Source organism: Boleophthalmus pectinirostris, unplaced genomic scaffold, assembly GCF_026225935.1.
Source record: "Boleophthalmus pectinirostris isolate CB_2022bp ecotype Guang Dong unplaced genomic scaffold, ASM2622593v1 HiC_scaffold_4, whole genome shotgun sequence".
In the NCBI taxonomy this organism is placed as follows: domain Eukaryota; kingdom Metazoa; phylum Chordata; class Actinopteri; order Gobiiformes; family Gobiidae; genus Boleophthalmus; species Boleophthalmus pectinirostris.
This window is the reverse complement of record NW_026571353.1, coordinates 34,004,673-34,025,157: the sequence shown is the minus strand read 5'-3', so window position 1 is coordinate 34,025,157 and position 20,485 is coordinate 34,004,673. Positions and strand designations below refer to the sequence as shown.

General features: G+C 35.6%; 2 protein-coding genes across 3 annotated transcripts in view; both read left to right on the top strand.

Annotated features, from left to right (window-relative positions):
• The window catches only part of hnrnpk (heterogeneous nuclear ribonucleoprotein K), a 39,720-nt gene extending 33,082 nt beyond the window's left edge, over positions 1-6,638 (top strand). The window contains 1 exon segment of the mRNA XM_055162076.1: positions 5,908-6,638. Coding sequence (XP_055018051.1) covers positions 5,908-5,938 — 31 coding nt within the window. The 3' untranslated portion in view covers positions 5,939-6,638.
• A 381-nt stretch (positions 6,639-7,019) lies between these two features.
• qng1 (Q-nucleotide N-glycosylase 1) overlaps positions 7,020-20,485 on the top strand; it is a 30,483-nt gene continuing 17,017 nt past the window's right edge. The window contains exons 1-3 of one of the 2 annotated variants that reach the window (XM_020927833.2): positions 7,020-7,078; positions 11,011-11,213; positions 19,639-19,786. In XM_020927833.2, coding sequence (XP_020783492.1) covers positions 11,025-11,213; positions 19,639-19,786 — 337 coding nt within the window. In that variant the 5' untranslated portion in view covers positions 7,020-7,078; positions 11,011-11,024. Of the gene's footprint in view, positions 7,079-7,679; positions 7,763-11,010; positions 11,214-19,638; positions 19,787-20,485 lie in introns of those variants that run through there. The other variant, XM_055162119.1, reaches the window with a different exon arrangement.

Here is a 20,485-nt window from a genome sequence, read left to right as displayed (position 1 = left end):
CGCACTTCCTGATTATGAGACAGTACAAGTGTGTATTTGTCCAAACCTTTTAACCTTAAATTGAAAACCATTTTGTATTTCAGAATCCGAATTACGTTTATTGCTTTGTTGATTTGGCGCAACATGAAAAAATGATGAATAATAGCTTTTATTTTAAGATTTTTTTTATTTTTGTATTTATTTTTTTACAGAATGCACGCTGAAAATGGATTTTAATTAACTTTCTTCTAAATAGACCATACAGTAAACAAAGAATGAGCTGCTATAAATGACTTTAAAAGCACTTTAAAACTTTCTGAGCTGATACTAATATCCAATAGTTGTTTTTTATTTTTTTGCTGATTACCGTTATTTCCAGATACCGATTATGTAAGAATTCAAGTTTAATGTACTTGCACCATGGTCCCACTGACTGAAAATACTTTTAAATCAGACAACTTTTTCATGTCCATGGATGTCCAAAAAATTAAGTTATTTCTATTTTAGTTGAAGCTTGTCCCTCCTAACAGTTCATTAGTTTAACCATTGCCTTAGTTAAGAGTTTTTTTTTAGAATCCATAGTGAGGACCAAATTTATGTCAAGTTATAGCTACTTTTACAATTTAAAATGAGCTTTTGTTGAATTATAACAAAATCAGGGTAGCTGTGGGGTCTTAAAAAGGTTTTAAATTTCATGTTACTAAATTAAGGCCTTAAAGTCTTAAATTATGCTGTCAAAGTCTTATTTTTTTTTCACAAAGGTCTTAAATTTCATTAGCCTTTTTTTTTGTATACTCAACCGGGCTGAAGTGTAATGTTGAACAGAGGGAGGAAACAAAACAACAACAACCACCAAAAAAAATGTGAATGAACACCTAATTTGGAGTGTGTGCAAACAATACTTAGTTTGCCTTGTTAGAATGTTATAAATGTTTTTTTGGCCATTTTACAAGCAATGCGTACAACTATAAATGAGTTCTGAATGAGATTTTATAATTAAAGTATTTTTGTTATTTAAAGCAGTGAGTAATGGTAATTTTTAGAATTGGATCTGGTGTTTTTCGCCCGCATAATGGGTGCGATGTTGGTTTTAAATGGTCTTAAAAAGGTCTTAAATTTGGGGTAGTCATACCTGGAGATACCCTGAAAATGTATTTATGTGTAAATTACAATTGTTAACTCAAGAGTCGGTTCAAAAAGACAGATCTACACACACAGACGGGGCAATTTTAAAAAATATCAACGACAAATCTGACATAATTTTCGATATCCAATCAATCAATATCTAGGGGAAATGGGTCGATATTACCTAAAAACGATAAACCATCCCTAGACCCAAGATATGTTAAGTCTCTGTGGGTAAACAAGAACTTACCAATGAGAATGATGGAATATTTTCGTATTAAATGGGTAAAATAAATTAAATACATGTTTGCGTTACAATTTGTGGGATAATTTTGGATATCGGTATTAAAATAAAATAGTATAACAGCCCGATTTGCACCAGAATCATCATTACAGTTACAATTTTAAGGCGTTACCGAGCTCAGACGTCAGTATGTTTTAAAAACTCTCACTCGTCCATATTCACTGAACGATGGCGTGTACATTTTTATCATGACAGGCCTAATTCGGATGTTCAGAGACCGGATAATGTTTTCAAGTGTAGTGTTATGTTGCCATGGTAACTAACCCTTCCTCCTGCTTCCGTTCCCTACTCCTCCTCCTCCTTCTCCCTTCCTTCTCTTCCTCCACTTCCACCTCCTCCTCTTCTTCCTCCTCCTTCAGTCTGCTGCACCTGCTTGGACTGCTTCAACTGTAGGGCTGCGGGATTAATCGCAAACTAACGTCATTTCAGTGGTCACAATGACATTTTTAGGAGATGATTTGTTCGGATTGTTGTCTAAAAACCTGTTAACCGTGGATCTTACACCTTGACAAGCATGTTCTGAAATGCACGGGATTCGTTTATGAGCTTAGCAGGTCATATTTCAATCTTCTCTGAAATGTTAATGCTCCAAGATGTTTTTTTAAATGTCCATTGTGAAGAGAAACATTTTAAAATGTCACTGATTTGCGAAACTGGTCAGTAAAAGTGCACTTGGATCATTTTATTGTAAATTGTTCAACGCTTATTGCAACTTCAGATTATTTTCATAGTCGATAGAGATAATTACATAAAAATCGAACTGAATAATTGAATTTTGATCACAATTTCGATTTGCATGTCAAACGATTTCCTAAACTCATATAAGTTGAAACGATTTATTATAAGTTTTAACTTTACTAAGCTTAAATTTATTTTGGGATATTTTTTATATAAATAAGTATATTTATTTTATTTTAACAGAGATTGTAAATCAACTGGATATAGTTTATTTTGGATACATTTGTTTTTCTAGGCCTTATTTCATGTTCAAAGTATATTTTATAAATTTTATGTTTCACAAACCTACTCTAAGTTACATTTATTTTTATTTTCAATTTGACAGTTTTGTATAAATTATCAATAACAAAGTGTTTTTTGAGAGAGAAATGCTGAATAAATGCATCGTGTAACTAAAAAATAATCATATGAATAATCGTGATTTCAATATTGACCAAAAATAATCGTGATAATGATTTTTTTTTTTTTTCCATAATCGAGCAGCCTTACTTTTATATTCAAAACCTCAATGTATGGTTTATTGATTAAGCTTTGTCTTGAGCTAGTCTATATTTTATAACTTTTTGATTCTTAAATGAGTCATTAATCATTTCAGTGATCTGTTAATCCGATTGGTTGTTGCAGCCTTTCTTGCTTGAATATGGACTAACCCCAATGCACCCTTCACTTTTCCTCGAACTCCTTTAAAGACGTCCATATTTGACCAATGGACTAATATTAACAAGCATCAATAAATCAGTCAATTAAACTTTATTTATAGAGCACTTTTCATACAGAAAAAATGCAACACATGATCAATATTAGGGATGGGCATGATTAGTCGATTAATGGATAACTGATCATTAAGAATTTCGTCGATTACGTTCATTTTTAATCGACAAACAGAATGTAGCTTGCTGTGCGTAGCGTAGGGTGACCAAACGTCCATTTTTCATGTCCTGTCCTGGCTGCCCGGGGTTTTTTTTTTTGTTTTTTTTTAATAAAGTGATGCAAATGTCCAGGTTTTCATGATCTTTCATTGGGCCATTAAACTTGAGCGTCTCTCGTAGCTCTCTGTGCACTCAGAAGGAGCGAGACACAAACAGTCGGTCAGCGTGCAACATGCCGAAGTGTAAATGCGCATTTAACGATGACTTGTACAAGAAATTCCCTGCTTTCCGTCCCAATCGAGACAAGTCTGAGGCCATGTGCACAGTGTATAAAGCAGTACATATGTTTCGGTGTTCAGTGGCGGTGTCAGGGACCTCAAAGTTCACCAGGACACCAAAAAACATTAAAAAGCTTTGCCAGGTGAGAGTAGCCCAATGTCGATGACGAGTCCCCACCTCCCGCCCCCCGGACGGTGTCCTGGTTTTGACAAACGCAAATCTGGTCACACTAACCTGTATTCCACTGAGTCATGTCCTTTAGTCCGACAGATGTTGACCGCTTCACTTAGTTTATGCAAATTAGCCATGCGGTTTTAAGTTTTGTTTCTGTGAGACTTGCACAAATCTGCATTTAACACATTATAATGTCAAACGGGCTGATGTGGCTCTAGAGCGGTTAGGGTTTATATGTCATAAAGTTGAATTTATTTATGCAGATTTGAAGTGCAGATAATAATGATAATGATGATAATTTTATTATAAAAACGTTATACATTACGTTATACATTACATTAATCGATAATCGTTACTTCTCCCAACGACCGATTAAGAAAATTTAATCGAATGCCCATCCCTAATCAATGTCCTCTTTCTAGACTTATCACGATAAACTTTAGGATAATATGGAAATTACTTTACTTTATATCCCCCATAGACTGTATATATAAACAGACACAGCTAACCCTATAAGAAGTGAGCGTGGGTGTACTTCCGGCTCCATCGACTCTGGCTCCAATTCACTTTACATTGAAAAACTATCACCCTTTTTCTTTGTAACTGCTGCTGTGAGCCTTGTCATTTTTGATCTTAAAATGCTCTTATTAACCCGCTCTACATGATCGTGAGGCTTTAATTTTGCTTTTTTGCCCGTAAATGAAGTCTGAATATTGAATTCGGCTCCAAATTCGCCCCTGTGACCACCCGCCTCGATGAGCTTCATTTGACTGGAGCAGAACGCTATGGGAGACTGTATAAAACGTCAATTATTCTCCGAAAGCTTTGTGTCATACTCTTTAATTCTCTGTAATAGCGACGCTTATCAGCATAAATCTGTTTACTAGCATATTAGCAATTCCTTCCTCAACAAAAACAGAAAATACTACAATTACATATTTTTCAAACTCATAAGTAACAGCTTGTGTACCCCCAGGAGTCCCCACACACATTTGGTATGACTGTGTAAACATACGGCCATATTTGTAGCCTAATCGCTCTGCTATCCCTGTTTTTTTACCCATGAGTCTTTGCAAAAACACAAATCTGAGGCACGGAGGACAAACCGGGAATGACACAAAACGCACAAAATGTTAAAAATGCAGAATTAAAGCCTTTCATAAAATGTGAAAAAGCTGTTACAGAGAAATGTTGTTGTTATAATGTTGTTTCCCGGAGTTGTGTTTTGTTTAATTCACACGTTAACGCACAAATCTGGCATTTTTAGGCTGTGGTTTTAGGTTTTCTCTTAAACAAAACACTCAGTTCCACCTTGTGATGTCATCTGGTAATACAGGAACTATTTTTTAACATTGTGTAGCCCTTTTTAGTTGCAATAGTAATTATCGTGACAGGTCTAACTCAAACCACTTCCATTTTGTGTCTAATTTTCTAACAATGCCATTTTAATCAAAACTATTTAATCATTTCTATCTCTTCTTTTCTAGTGTGAAGCCTCATATCTGGCAACACAGACACATTTCATAAACATGCCCTGTTTTTATTTTAACAGTTTCAGTGTGAATTAAAGCATGTTTTTTTAAATCATAACTAAAACTGTTGAGTCAAAATGTACTCTATAATAAAATATCGCATTAATATTTGTATCTCAAGTCTCAAAACGTTCCACTTTCTATTTCCTTTCGTGTAGTCCTAACAAGGCCTAACTCAAAACACGTCCATTTTGATTGTTAAATGTGTCTTAATTTTTAACTATGCCATTGTAAGCACATTTTAATCAAAACTAATCTTTTTTATCTCTTCTTTTCTAGTGTTGAAGCCTCATATCTGGCAACACTGACACTTGTCATAATGCCCTGTTTTTGTTTTGACATGTCAGAACAGAATTAAAGCATGTTTTTTTGATTATTATATCTGAAATTATTGAGTCAAAATGTACCCTATATTAAATTATCGCATTAATATTTGTATTTCAGTTCAGCCATATCACAAAACTTTCAGTATCGTGACAGACCTAACTCAAACCACTTCTATTTTGATTCATAAATGTGTCTTAATTTTTTTTAACTATGCCACTGTTAGCGCATTTTAATCAAAACTAATCTTTTCTGTCTCTTCTTTTCTAGTGTTGAAGCCTCATATCTGGCAACACATTTCAAAATGCCCTGTTTTTATTTGGCCGTATCAGTACTGAATTAAAGCATGTTTTTTGATTATTATATCTGAATTTATTGAGTCAAAATGTACCCTATATTAAATTATCGCATTAATATTTGTATTTCAGTTCAGCCACATCGCAAAACTTTCAGTATCGTGACAGACCTAACTCAAACCACTTCTATTTTGATTCATAAATGTGTCTAATTTTCCCTACTATGTCATTGTAAACTCATTTGAATCAAAACTGTATTTAATAATTCTCCGTGTCTTCTTTTCTAGTGTGAAGCAGTACTCCGGTCACTTGCTGTAGACTGCCAAGAATGCCACGTGGAATCTTTTTACCCCTTCGTCAGACTACAGTTCTGTATTGTGGGTGTCTTCTTCTTTTTTGAATTTTATTTTTGTATTTTAATAAAATTGTCCAACATTCCTGTGCGTATAAAAGATAAAATTGTAGATGCATTGTTGTCATGAGTTCATCAGTTCATCATATTGCTTGTTCTGTTTTCTAACACCCACATTTGCTATAATAATTAACTTTTCAGCATATATTTTATTTTGAATGATTTGGTTCATTTAAATCAGTTGTGTTACCAGTTGCTTTTCTGTTTAATTTGTGTGTGTGTGCATGACGTTGCCGTGCTCCTTGCCTCTCATACACATCGGAATGTACCCTGCTTTTTGTATAAACGACGAATTAGTTGTTTTTAAAAAAAGATTTACTATAAATTAAACTTTTTTGAGTTATATTTGGCATGTTTAATTTTCTTGAAGCTTCAGTTCTACAACCCTGATTTTGGTTCGGTTTCCAAAAAAATCCATGCTTGTTGTGTACCAAGGGTGATTCTTATTCTTCCTCTAAACTAGCGACTGTTGTAAATGTTGAGTTTTATTGGGAATTTAAAAAGTTTAACTCTAATTTTGACCTGTGATCTACGCTTACTTGCTCTCCATGCAGTAGACTTCACATTGTCAGGTTGTTAACTAATAAAGATGCCACTTTTTACGGATTTTTTCTTGTCTGCATTATTTTGTGTGTGAATTGGTACTACAATATCTCAGTTTTAATTACATAATGGATTTAAAACTACATCGTTAAGTGATTTTACGCAATTACGCTACTCGGAGGTAAACGTCAGGTAAACGTAAACATGATTAGCCTGGTCAAAATAAAATGACAAAAATTATAATCCTTGTTTTTATATTTTACATTAATTTATTAGATACATATAAATAAGATGTTAATAATGGAAACTACGCTGTCAAAAAATAAATAAATAAAAAAAAAAAAAGCGTAAATTTCTTTTATTATTGTTACTACTTCCGGGTCCTCCCATGCCGTGATCCTATTGGTCCGTGGATCCCAGGCAACGCATTCTGATTGGTTACTGCGTGAAAATCAGGTAGTAGAAAGAAAACCACGCGGGTAATATTTGGCGTGACAAGTTTGGTAAGTAAACAAGACCAAATATATCAAAATGCACGATAAAAAAAAAGCTTTAATAACTACAAATTGCATCGGTCAGAGGTTACAAAAAAAAATATATGTTTTGAAAAACGGGGGATAAGCGTCCATTTAGTTGGCAATCCATGTTTGTACTTTGCTCCCTACAATAAGAAGTGCTCTATAAAAGGTTTATGTGGTTTTTGAGAACATCTACAATGGATTTATGGACAATTAAGTTTTATATTATTTGTTTAAATGTGTATTATTTGGCTATACGTTTGGAGATTATTTAAGCATAGATTGTTAAGTGTCCATTTTCCACACGTACAAGGTATTACAGCAAAAAAAACAGCATCACATTTCAAATATTACCTTACATTTCTAATATATGTCTACTTAAATATGCTGAAAACATTCATAACAGTAACACTTACCAAGCAACTTACCAAAAAACACTACTAAACAGTATTTTAATTAAAAATTCTGAATAATTTATTTTAGAATAGCTGCATTTTTACATTTGATTTGACTGATCCCATTTTTTTAATTGCAAAAAGGCTGTGTTTTTTGTAAAAAGCCTGATGAAGTGAAGTGAAGCTGCTTGAGGACATCGTGATAGAGCAAAAATTGGAAATGGAAATATACAAAAGCCTCTACAGCGCATGTTTTGCAGCCTGTATTGTGAAGGTAACAAAATTTTATTGATAAATTATTTGACAATTATCTTAATCATTATTTAGTTGCCTCAGCCCAACTAAATAAGAGATAAAAGATTATTGGAGATGCAAAATGGGAGAAATTAGTGGCTTTATTTACATGCACAACAAAATCTGACTGGATTTCTGGAGCTAATATTAATGACACACAAACCACAAAATCTGATCTGAGTCTTCAGAGGAACCATGATCAGAAATAAAACTGATTATTTAATTGTTTACATGTTAAATTAATCAACTGTGAGTGTACAACTGCAGTTCCTGTTAACTTACAAACATACAGGCACAGCTCTTATTCTCACAGTTTAATTCTATTATTATTTTGTATTTATTTATTTTTCTTATTTTCCTTTAAGGAGCTGATGTTGCGTCCTTTCTGCACCGTTTATTGCTTAATCTTTCTTGCTAGTGACATTTTTAAGTAGCAAAGTTAGGGTTAGGTTTCTCATTAAAGGCCCCCTATAGCCTAAAAAGAACATGGACTAGACCTGTCAAACTCAGGCCCGGGGACCAAATTTGGCCCGTGATATAATTATATTTGGCCCACGAGATCATATCAAATGTGTATTAGAGCTGCCCACTGACTACAGATAGACTATAGAGACTTTATTAGATTATTTATTTAACATTTATTTTTGTATGTAACACTTTACATTAGGGACCACATATAGTTAATAGTAAAATGCATAATAAGTGCTTAATTACATCTTTGTTAGTATTTATAAAGTACTTTTGATGCAGTTTTGTCTAAGGCCATATTCTGCAAGTACTAAACCATTAACTATTTTCTTCCCATTAAAGTAGTGGAGATTACAATAGATGTTTTTGCGCATACACTGAAATCTTAATAAACATTAATAAGTGTTTCATTAATACCAACTAATAACTAAGTAACAGCCAATTAGTAAACTTGTTTAGCTCTTAATATGTCATCCCTAAACTAAAGTGTTATCAGATTTTGTTATTATTTTATATTCTGCTTGTTCTGGATTCAGTGTTTAAGCAAAACTATTATTAAACGTTTATTTTAATAAGAAAAGATTTAACATTACAAATCTCGAAAGAAGAGAAAACATGCAGATGTTGAAATTTTTCAGTAAATATTTAGTTTGGCCCACGACTTAGTGCCAGTTTTTAATTTTGGCCTCTGTGAATTTGAGTTTAACACTCCTGGCGAAACAAAATCTCAATCTTTGTAGCTCCTTGCCATTAAGAAAGTGTTCAGAAAGACCGTGGAAATATGAAATAGAGGTAATAAGTGGCATTCAAACTCCACAAATTGCATGAAAGAAATGTATTAATATAGAAAGTATCTGTGCCACCATAGTCTGACAAACAAAAACCTTTGGGAAACACCGAGTAGTATTCAATATTGCTCTTATACAGTATATTATTGTTCTTATTGTATTTTAATCACTGCGTCTTGAGGAACACATGTCATTCTATTGAGTTTTATTGACATTATCAGTGAACAAAACTGATAAACTAGGAACTTGCTTTGGCGTTATGGTGCGACGCAAAACAATGAATAAAAATAATAAAATGTGAGGGCTGAAAATGTGATATTTAACTGTAAAAAGCCAGATTTAACTCTTGATTTACAAGTTTTACTCTGTCTTTATATGAATACATTGTTTTCTAGTCATTTTTTTCTACATAAATAGTTCTTTTTGCCTGAAATCTCATGCAGGTGTCGTCTTGTGAGTGCAGTTTGGGTCAGATACACAGAGATACGTAACATTTTTTGATCGACAGGACGTGTGTTTTAGTCGACTACAGCCTTAATAACTCTTAATATAAGCTACAATAAATTAAAAATAAGCGCATGTGTTAAAATAAAATAAAAAACTAACATTACAAATCCAAAACCTTAATACAAAACGTCACTGCGCAGACTGATTTTCTTTGCATAATTACAACAGGTGATCGTGGTTCAGCCCTTCTCCCCCAATGCAATGATCTCATAAAGGTTGATAATTTCTCAAATGGCACTTCCCATGTGGTGAGCATGTGTTATATTGGAGCGCTCTGAAAAGGGCACTTGGACTCGCATGCGCTGCACCCCACCATGCATGATTATAGAACTGCCAGAATGTATGGAAGGCCTGTAATGTATTTCTATGGTAACCGGGTTAGAATAGATTGATTGTATAGCTTTATATATGCGACCAAATGTATTTCAAATTATCCCCCTTTGTTGCACTTTGTTCAAGGTTTTAGAAATGTTTCCTTCGTGGCCAGCATACTTTATGAATAGCTGCATGATCATAATGTAAGGAAATGTACTTGGCTGATAATTGGCCTTATCGGAAATGGTAAGTTGGAGAGTTCGTTGTGCTGTTAATGTATGTTTTTTTCTTTTATGTATTTTTTTTTTAAACCCTTTTCTGATAAATCTGTGTGCCCAGATAGACAGATCGATCATTTCTAAGTGTCATCCATCAGATTTTAAAGCACAATATACTGCAACCAAGACATATAACTATAAATTATAATCTTGAAACTAATTTATGGCACTGGTACAATAACGATAAGGCAGGATAATTCCAGTAAACAAATTTTAAATAGACCGTATCAGAAAAAGGCCGCAGATGCAACAAGTTTATAAAGCACATTTAATAAGCCATAAAAGTTACTTTTTTAACCCTCTGCAGCATAAATATTTTTGTATTACAATAAAAATAACAAAACGTTTCCCATTATTGCAAAGAAATTGTACATATGATAAATACTGAGCCCCAAAATATATTGTATATATTGTTCCAGCTTTTCAGATATTGAATAATAAGTCCATATAGTAATGACAGTGACAGCTCTACACATGTGAAAGCTCAGAACCTCCAGAATTCCCTCCCTGAGCTGCAGAGGCTGCACTAGCACTGACTCCTACTGGGTTTAGGCAGGGACAATTCAGATCAAACCAGCTGGAATTCAGCACTGAAACTGGCAACCCTAACAAGAGTCATTCTATTTTCTGATTGGATAGTCGTCCTGAGAATCAAAACACCAAATTATAACATAAATAACTTGGCCATCGTGTTCAGTGTTTTTGTAATTAAGAATAAATCAGTATTACAATTATTATCAGTAAAAGCTCTATTTTATTTGAACATATTTGCGTTGTATCTGGGGATATTGATTTTAAATTCTGTGACTAAATCTTTTTCTAAAGCTTACCTACAGTCCCTTAAGAGCCAAACTGACTTCTACTTCTCGCAGGTGTGCTGGAGCAGATGGAGCCCCCCCTGAGCCCGCGTGAGTCTGGGCGGTTTGTGGCCGAGCGGAGCGTGGACGTGAAGGTGGAGGACGAGGGGGTGGAGCGAGTCGCAGAGATGCTCTACAGACTGAGGAACTCTGAGGAGCTGAGCGCAGACGGCTGGAGGAAGGCCAACCCCCTGGCCCCAGACCCCTCCTCTGACCAGGCAAGTGACAACAGGCTATTTATGGAGTATTCACTGCAAAAACATATTTATACAGAGAAACATCGGGCCGATATTTGGACTTTTAAACGCATCACCTATCAGCTTTAAATCTCTACGAAGGAGCTCATTCGTCACAAAAATAAAATCACAGTTTAGTGCTTTAGTGTTCATTGACGCTGCAGAAATCTGTGATGTTGTGATATTTTTTTCTTTTCTTTTTTCCTCATAAGCTTTTATATTTATTTGATACGGGTTGACCATGGGTGTCCCTCATTGGCTAATCCACCTGTCAATCACATCCATCTGAACTCAGGGAGATTCACCTGTGACGAGACTCACATATTCATAAAGTGTGGAAGAAGAATATATTCCGGACTTCTTTTTGAAGTAACTGTCAGAAATACTTTATAATCCGTGTATCATTCGTTCATTCGTTTGTCAAAATAAAACCAAAAATAAAAAAAATAAAAAAATATTTTCTTTATTATTTGTCTCCAAACCCAAAATGAAAAAACGGATAATAATTTGTTTTTCCAGTTTTTGATTGTTGTGTTTAAAAAACGGATAAAGGCCCTTTCCCGTTTACGGATTTAAAGTGCGATGCCGGACTGAACCAGGACTGAACCAGGACTGAACCAGGACTGAACCAGGACTGAACCAGGAGTGTCGGGCCCGTGAGTAGACTGATCAGGACTGAGACCGAGACCAGACTGGGACCAAGACCGGGACTAAACCAGAGGGGACTCCCAGGAACCAGGAACCAGGACTGAACCAGGATTAAACCAGGTGTAAACCAGAAGTGAATCAGGACTAAACCAGATCCCGGTCTCAGTCCCAGTCTGGTCCTGGTCTCATTCCTGGTTTCAGTCCTGGTTCAGTCCTGGTTCAGTCCTGGTTTCAGTCCAGTCCTGGTTTAGTCCTTGCGGCGCAAAAGTCTGGCATCGCAGTTTAAGTCACGAAAACAGGACACGGCCGTTATCTGTTTTTTTTTTTTTTTTTTTTTTCATTATTCATTTAAACACAAAATCAAAAACTGTAAAAATTAATCATCCGTTTTTTTTTTTTTTTTTTTTTTCATTTTGGTTGTGGAAACAAATAGTGAAGAAAATAGTTTAGTTTTTTTTTCTTATTTTTGGTTTTATTTTGAAAAATGAATGATACATGGATTCGTTATATACAGCACTTATTCTTATGTTATAATTTATCATTTTAAAACACAATATTTATCTGAAACAACTTAATAAAAGAAACAAGTCCGTTAACTTCCTTGTTGAAAAACTGCGAAACCTGGGGGACTCAACACCGTTTCTAGTCAGCTCAAAAAAATGCAGTTAATATAATTTTTGTTTTTTTGTTTTTTTTCAGTTGTTTTAATTCTACGCATATTAATGTTAAGAAAATCAATTTGTAGAGTAAAGTAGAGCAAAGTAAGTACAGAGCAGTGGGCGTGTACCGATGGTGGTGAAAACGGGGGTTGATCAGAGCAGTGACGTCTTGAATGTGAATTACTCAAACATGCATGAATCACTCTTGGTACAACTTGTAGTGGGGACATGAGTCGGGGAAACCATTATAACACGTCTAAAAGCTCTGTAAAGTGATAATTTACCAAAGAAAATCACACTCCATCATCAAAATGTCACACTTGCAAGAATAAAAACATGAAAATCTGCTGCTCGCTACAGTGATGTGACCAGATCCACATCTCGGTACGATATTTTCACGATACGCATTTCACGGTGCGATATTTCCTGCAATATTTTGTGGAGACTAAAGAGAATTTGCCCGATTTTGGCTGCGATTTGCTTCTACCTGAGTTTGAGGAGGCGTGACCTGACTTTGTGTCTTCGTGTGTGATTTTTGAAGCCGCTGCGCTCCTCGTGTGTGTGTGTGTGTGTGTCAGTGTGACTCGGAGCTGCTCTGTCAGATCATAACCACCAAACATCAGCAACGCTACGATAACAGCTAGAGATGAGACAATAACTGAAATATCGTGATACCGTATCGTCACAGTTCTCACAATAATATCGTGGAACATCACAATATATCAAATTCAAGTCTTTCTGTCTTTTTTTAGCTATTGCTGCACCATAACACTTAATTTAAGCAAAGAGAACTACATAGACCATGATCCTTTGCTCCATTTCAGTGCAGACTACAAAAAGAAATAACAGTTCTCACACTTTTAAGTTTTAGTTCTTTGGATTAAGTCTTGTCAAGGCGTTTTAAGAGGAAAAAGGAGCGTATTCACAGTTTCAGCTGTTTACCCTCCACAAAATATCATAATAAATATCGTACCGTGAGATGTATATCGTGAAAATATCGTACCGAGAGATTTGGATATTGTTACATTCCTAATCGTGAACCTCCCCAACATATCGTGAGCTTTCCCACGATATCGCAGTAAATATTGTATCGTGAGGTTCATACCGTGACGATATCGTATCGTGAGACTTGAATATTGTTACACCGTTAAACAGAGCATCAGGGACAGAGGAGTGATGGACACAAATGTGCAAGATACAAACCCGGGATACAGCGAAAATAATGAGGACACTTTATTACTCACCTCTCGTAAAGTTGTACATTTAAATCGCAGCATCTCATCCTCATTATCCATAGAAATTGTCCTCCACAAATAATGACACCCAATCCAAAACTGCGCTGTTAATCCAGTTTGAGGTGTTCTTTGGAAGTAAAAAGGCAAGAGTAGTTCTTTTTACCTCTGTACAGTGCACAGATCGAGGTGAAGCTGCAGATTAGTGATCATGACTCTACTTCCTGTGGACTTTATTGCCAATCTTTTTATGCATTAAAAATCATGTATCTGAATAGGGGTGTGCAAAAATATCGGAATATCAATATATCGTATCGTTTAATGTGATGATACAGTATCGATATCGTGGGCTACTGTATCGATATTTCACCAGGAGTATTTTTAGGTGTGTTTTACTAAATTATTTTGTTACAGAGCTACAGTTTTGTTGCTTGTGGAGTGAAAGGAAACTCATTTATGCGACACATTTGACATTTTTGCTGTTTTGATGATTAAAATGTCTGTGTTTCATATGAATTTTGCACAAGAAGTGGTTTAACAAAGACTTTTAGTTTCACAGCCACGATTTAGCCTTTATTTTTTATTGAACCGTATCGAATCAATTTGAAATATATCATATCGAATCGAAAGTTCACTGTATCGAGATATGTATCGTATCGTGGCCTGTGTATGTATCGTATCGGCAACTTCTTAATGATACCCAGCCCTATATTTGAAGTTTTGCAACACTTAAAAGTATAGAGAAAAATCCCACACACCGTCTTACTTGCAAATTGTGAGATTTATTAGGATAATAAATTTCTAATAAATGTTTGTCCTAATAAATCTCACAATTTGGAAATAAGACAGCGTGTGTGGGATTTTTCTCTATGTTCTTGGGCTGCTCCAACGCTCAGTCTTAAGTTATTAATGTACGAAGTTCTCATTCTCTTATATCGAAAATTTAAGAGTCTCAAAGCGAGTGGTTTTACAGTAGACAGGAAACAGCAGACGTGATCGCGCTCACAACTTTATATCCTGTGATCCGCAGACATATCCCGCTGCACTCTTTGCGATCGGAGATTTTACGTCTCTTAAGATTCTCTTCGTGTCTGTGGTGTGCGCTTTTTGTCGCACCTTTAAAAATCGTTTAAGACCAAAAAATCCTGTAGTGTGTTTCGGCCTTTACAGAAATGTGAATGTTACTTTTTCCTTTTGCCTTGACAAGCCTTCTGTTCTGTCATAATCAAAATAATTAAGTTTTAAGAGCGTTTAAAGGTTCACTTTGCCACTTGCTTGTCTCCATGGAGCTGTTGTGTGCTGCTGTGTCTACAATTTTCCACAGTAAGGCATTAAACGTCTCTGTCTTGCGTGAATTTGGTTACAGGTGTTTTTATTGCTCAAAATATCTCGCATTCTTACCGTTAGTAGGGTCGCCTCTCTGCAGATTTGGCTTGTAAACTGGTCAGGTGGCATTACCAACTTGTCTTCATGGAGATGGATTAAGTTTTTATGCCATACTGTGGAACATTCCAGGAGACCAGCACCAGAAAAGTTACATGGTGCACTTTAATAACAGTTTAATATTAATAAATGTAGTTCGCACTCAAAGGCATCAAAAGGATCATTCCTAATCAGCTCTGCGGTTGAACAGAATTCAGTTCACCTGTTGCTCTTATTAAGATGTTTTAAATTAGTTTATTCATTTACGAAGAGCAATATGTATAAAATAATGATCTATAACAGGGATGTCAACTCAAGAGGGCCAAAATTTTAAAACTGGAACTAAGTTGTAGGCCAAACTAAATATTTATGAAATCTACATGTTTTTTCTTCTTTTGAGATATGTAATGTTAAACGTTTTCTTATTAAAATAAATGTTTAATAATAGTTTTGCTTAAACATTGAATCCAGAACAAGCAGAATATAAAATAATAACAACATTTTAAATAAGTAATCTCTCTATAGTCTATCTGTAGCCAGCGAACTACCTCTAATACATATTTGATATGATCTCGTGGGCCAAATATAATTATATTTTGGGCCAAATTTGGCCCCCGGACCAGAGTTTGACTATATAGTTTGATCTATAACAAGAGTCTCCAACCGTTTTCTTTCTGTTGAGATACTTTTACAAAACAAAAATGCCAGAGAGATAATAGACATAAACCTTTATCCAATTATTAGTGTACAAAGTTAGGCATCAAAATTATACACTTAAAATGGTACAAGGCATTTAATTAATCAAATTCTAATGGCGATTGTGAGTGGATTTGCGATTTCGGGTCATTTAATAATAAGGTCCTGTTCAGAATTCACATTTTAAACACGTCCAGGTTAGTAAAATAAAGGATGTGGATCTTATGGAGCAAAAAACGGCAAGGTTACAAATGAAGACAGATTTATTCATGGACAAATAGTCTTCAGTTCAAGACTATATTGCAAATGGATGTGAATTTTTTTATGGGCAGTTATGATATAGTGTATGTGTAGTGTATATTATGAATAATAAATGAGGAGATAATGTGTACGACTGCATCTACACTGTAACTTTATTGTCATTTTACTTTTATTGTATTTTTACTGCTGTCTCGTAACTATGTGGCTTGCACCTGAAATGATTTAAATAAAAATAAAAATAAGTTAAAAAAAAAAAAAACATACACACTCACACATGCAGGTTGACAAAAAAACTAAAATATGTACTGAGAAACTAAAAGAAGAACATGTTTGTACACATCTAAACTAAAAGGTTTTGCAGTTTTTATCCAGAATGAGACAGGAGATTTTCTTATTTGTAGAGGAAATTATGATGCTTCTGTTTTTGGACCCATTCATATTTCGATTTCGATCTGACTTTGACTAATCTTGCAGCTCTACTACATATGTTATAGCTTAATACTAAATAACTAACTAAAAAAGCGTAATAGTGCCCCATCTGAAAGTGGGGCATCGTCTTGTTTCGAAAACCTTAAAAATCTTCGGTTGTTAGGGGAACTCTGCCCTGTGGAGATCAACACTTTTAACATGGCAAAAGCAGGATTTCCATTTTTATTACCCAACACACACAGGTACTCTGAGGAGCTTAGACTTCAAGATGAGGTTTTGAAGAAGGGATAATGTTCGCGATGGGGGTGAGGTGACATCTGTTCAGATTACAGGTGAAACACACTGGTTATTATATGTAAATGTATGTGATGGGGGTGACGCTTGTGAAAATATTTAATTGTGTCGGGGTTTTTTAGTATTACGAGCGATTTCAATTTGTTTTAAAATCACGGTTCCGTCCATAGTGAATTTTAAAGGGAGAATATGAAGCCTGCACAAGAACTAGGCTGATTCATGAGTCGGTTTCACTTTGTGGAAACTGTCTGACCTCGCAGCATCAGGATTCTTTCGCTTTACAGTAGGCGCTGTGACAAAGTGGGGCCTTTGTCTCATTTTAAATTCACGTTAGTTTATGTCAAACATTATTATTTTGAAAGGGGACTTGGTTTGCTTTGGGAGTTATCTGGACACTCACCTAGGGGGAGGTACTTCCTGCTGGTCGGGGTATAAAAGCAAAGTAGGTGTCATCAATTGGGGAGAGACTTCTGTGCAGGTTGTTTGGTGTTTTTGCTTTGAGTTACTTATTTTTTTGTCTATTTGTACTTTTGTTGGTGAAGTCCAGAAGTCTGTTTTAAAGTAAATGTTTGGTTAAGGACACTTTTTTTTTTGTTGCATCTGCCTCCTACTTTGACCATTTTGGCCAGCTTCCCCACAGACGGGTACTTTTTTAAATTTAACCAGTCGCTGCTATTTGGTCGTGACGTACGTGATGCACCACTAACGGGGATAACTGGTATATTAAGCTTTTCCCAAATCCTGTAGGAAGAAGGGCAATAACGTCTTTCCCCTTGATAAAATTCACCAAACATTCTCTTTGTTCTGACTTTAAATTCTCAATCTCAGGATTCGTTGCCAACACAGAATGTATAGCTCTTCGCTGGTGCCCGAATTTGCACCTCCGGGGTTTTTGCGAACCATCTAGTGTATTCTGATTCCTGACCTAGTCGCTGGAGAGAAATCAAATTGAGTGGAGGCACTAGACCACCTCTGCTCTGAGAAATCTCTGAGCACAGAAACTCCACACTTTTTAATGAACTTTATTTACTAATTTGGGTGCTTTGAACTACAGTTAACTATAATCACTGTGCTTCCAAAGCCTAAACCTGCAGATAGAGACACACACAAGTTTGTCTCATTCTCAGTTTATGGACAGGCCTCAAATGAAAGATCAGAACCTCAAGAATTCCCTCATTGAACAGCAGAGGCTGCACTAGCACTGACTCGTGTGCTGAGGTTTAGGTAGTGCCCATTCAGATCAGAGAGAGGCGTTTTGGGTTTAAACCAAGGGTCTCCAACCAGTAGCTCTCCACCCCCTTCTAAGGCTGCGTTCAGACTGCAGCCTGAAGTGACCCAAATCCGATTTTTTGGCTTCTATGTGACCTGTATCCGATTTTTTAATGACAGTCTGAACGGCACAGATCCGATTTTTTCAAATGCGACCCAGGCCACTTGGATATGTGCTCCTGAAACCGATACATATCTGATCTTTTGACATGCGACTTCAGTCTGAACGGCCAAAGCGCATCCATCCGACCTACACGTTATCAACAAGCCACAAACGTCACTATTCTGCGCTGAAGCAGGTGGAAACCGGAACTGTAAAATCTCCAGGTGCTCAATGCTCGCGTCCATGTTTGGACAACTTCCGTAAACACAGAGCACGCTCGCTGCGGTTGACGCATGGGGTTGACCTCATCGTGTCCTCTAGTGCGCATGCGGGACACTTTCGGGCCGTTTAATGTTCACACTGGAGTCACAGACAAGTCGCATTTAATTGGAAATGTGAACGACCTCGCAAAAACATCGGATTTCACAAAAAAATCGGAATTGAGCATTAAGCCCTGCAGTCTGAACGTAGCCTTAGTAGCTCGCCAAGGAATTTCGGAATTATACCTTTGTGCTGATTAACACAAATTTGGTTAATTACATGCCTATTGTAATTAACCAGATTTTAGGCTAAACGGACTAAATATTGCAGTATTTAGTTTAGTTAAGTTAGCTCTGCTCCAGCTATGTACCAATAAAACAACAGCATTCCAGAGTAACATGTATGAGTGATATATATGGGTGTATATGTACATGTGTATGTATTATGTCTAAATGTATGTTGAATTCCTTGCTGACTGTGCCTGTTTTGTTATTGTATTATTATTGTATAAAATACTTAAAAATTAAGTGACAAAAAAATAATTACATGCCTATTACTATTATAAATGTATAATTTTGACTTTGTGCACTAATAAATGGACAGTGGTTTATGTTTTAGAGGCGTCTAACTGTGCCCCAAGGCTCACCCTCTTTCTTATAATCATCTTAATTTCTTGCGGCAGCTAAAATAGTCGCTCTCTGGTAGTTTTGTTTTGTAAAGGAGCTCAAAAGGTTGAAAAGGAGGAAAAAGATTTGAGAACCCTGGTTTAAACCAAATGGATTTCAGCATTGAAACTGGCAACGCAAATGAGAGACTCATCTGAGGCTCATTCTGCTCCATCGTGTCCAGTGGATTTGTAATTAAGAATAAATCAGCTTTACAGTTGTTATCATGTCTTGTTTATGAAGCAAAATCATGATATAAATATACAAAATAAATATAAAGTAATTACGATAATAGTAAAAACGATGATAAAATATAACACAATAACATTAGACTATATCCGAATACAATAAATAAACTAATTGGACAAAATAAATACAATCTGCTGATCAAACTAAATCAAATAAAGTGACACAGTGTACTTTTAACTCTTCGTGTGTAACTGCTCTGATCCGTGTGTTTCTCCTCAGGCGTTAAACTGGGTGTTTGTGGTGGACACCATGAACTTCTCCTTTTGGCCCGACTCGGACTCGCAGCAGTGTGAGGTCACCTACAGGGGGCGCACTTACACTGGCTACATGACTCTGTGCGCTGCCGTCTCCAGAGCCATGGACGAAGGTAAACAGTGATGTAACAAAAAAATATTTAACCTGGACGACTGAGGGATTTTACACATGTCAAATATACAGACACATTTATATTTACACTGTGGACTTTTGCATAACAGGTTACACTGCTCATTTTGCAAAAACATTTAATTTTATTTTTTGGTTAAAAAAAAATTGATCTTTTCTAGTTTTATGTAGTTTTTAATTTTTGGTGAAGTTTAAGGCTATAATTTTACTTCCTGGTTGGAAATGGGCAGCAGATAAGACAACTGTTACCTAGCAACAATAATGTTAACAAGAGCCAAAACATTTCTAAATTGAACAATAGTTATTATTAGATAAATAAAAACACAGTTTATCATGTTAAATGAAGACTTAAAATGCCAGAAAACTTCATTTTTTCTGCATTTTGGATGGAGTTTTTAGTTTGTGATGACATGGATTCTGTTTTAGACCTCACTGGTAACCCTACATTCTTAGTATTAGTATCGCAACTCGATGCTCTTTGTGGCCAGAAAATGAAATGGCGCGACGTGACTCGCCCGTAGTGACCAGGGACCCTCGCCATGACGTAGCAATGCGCCTGAGGTTTCCGAAAATGTATAGTTTGTCGGCCAAAAAAAAGTGGAACATTGTTCTCGCATCAGAATATTCTTCTTTCTTCTTCTTATTATTATTTTTTTCCTAACCAACTCACCCAATTTTCACC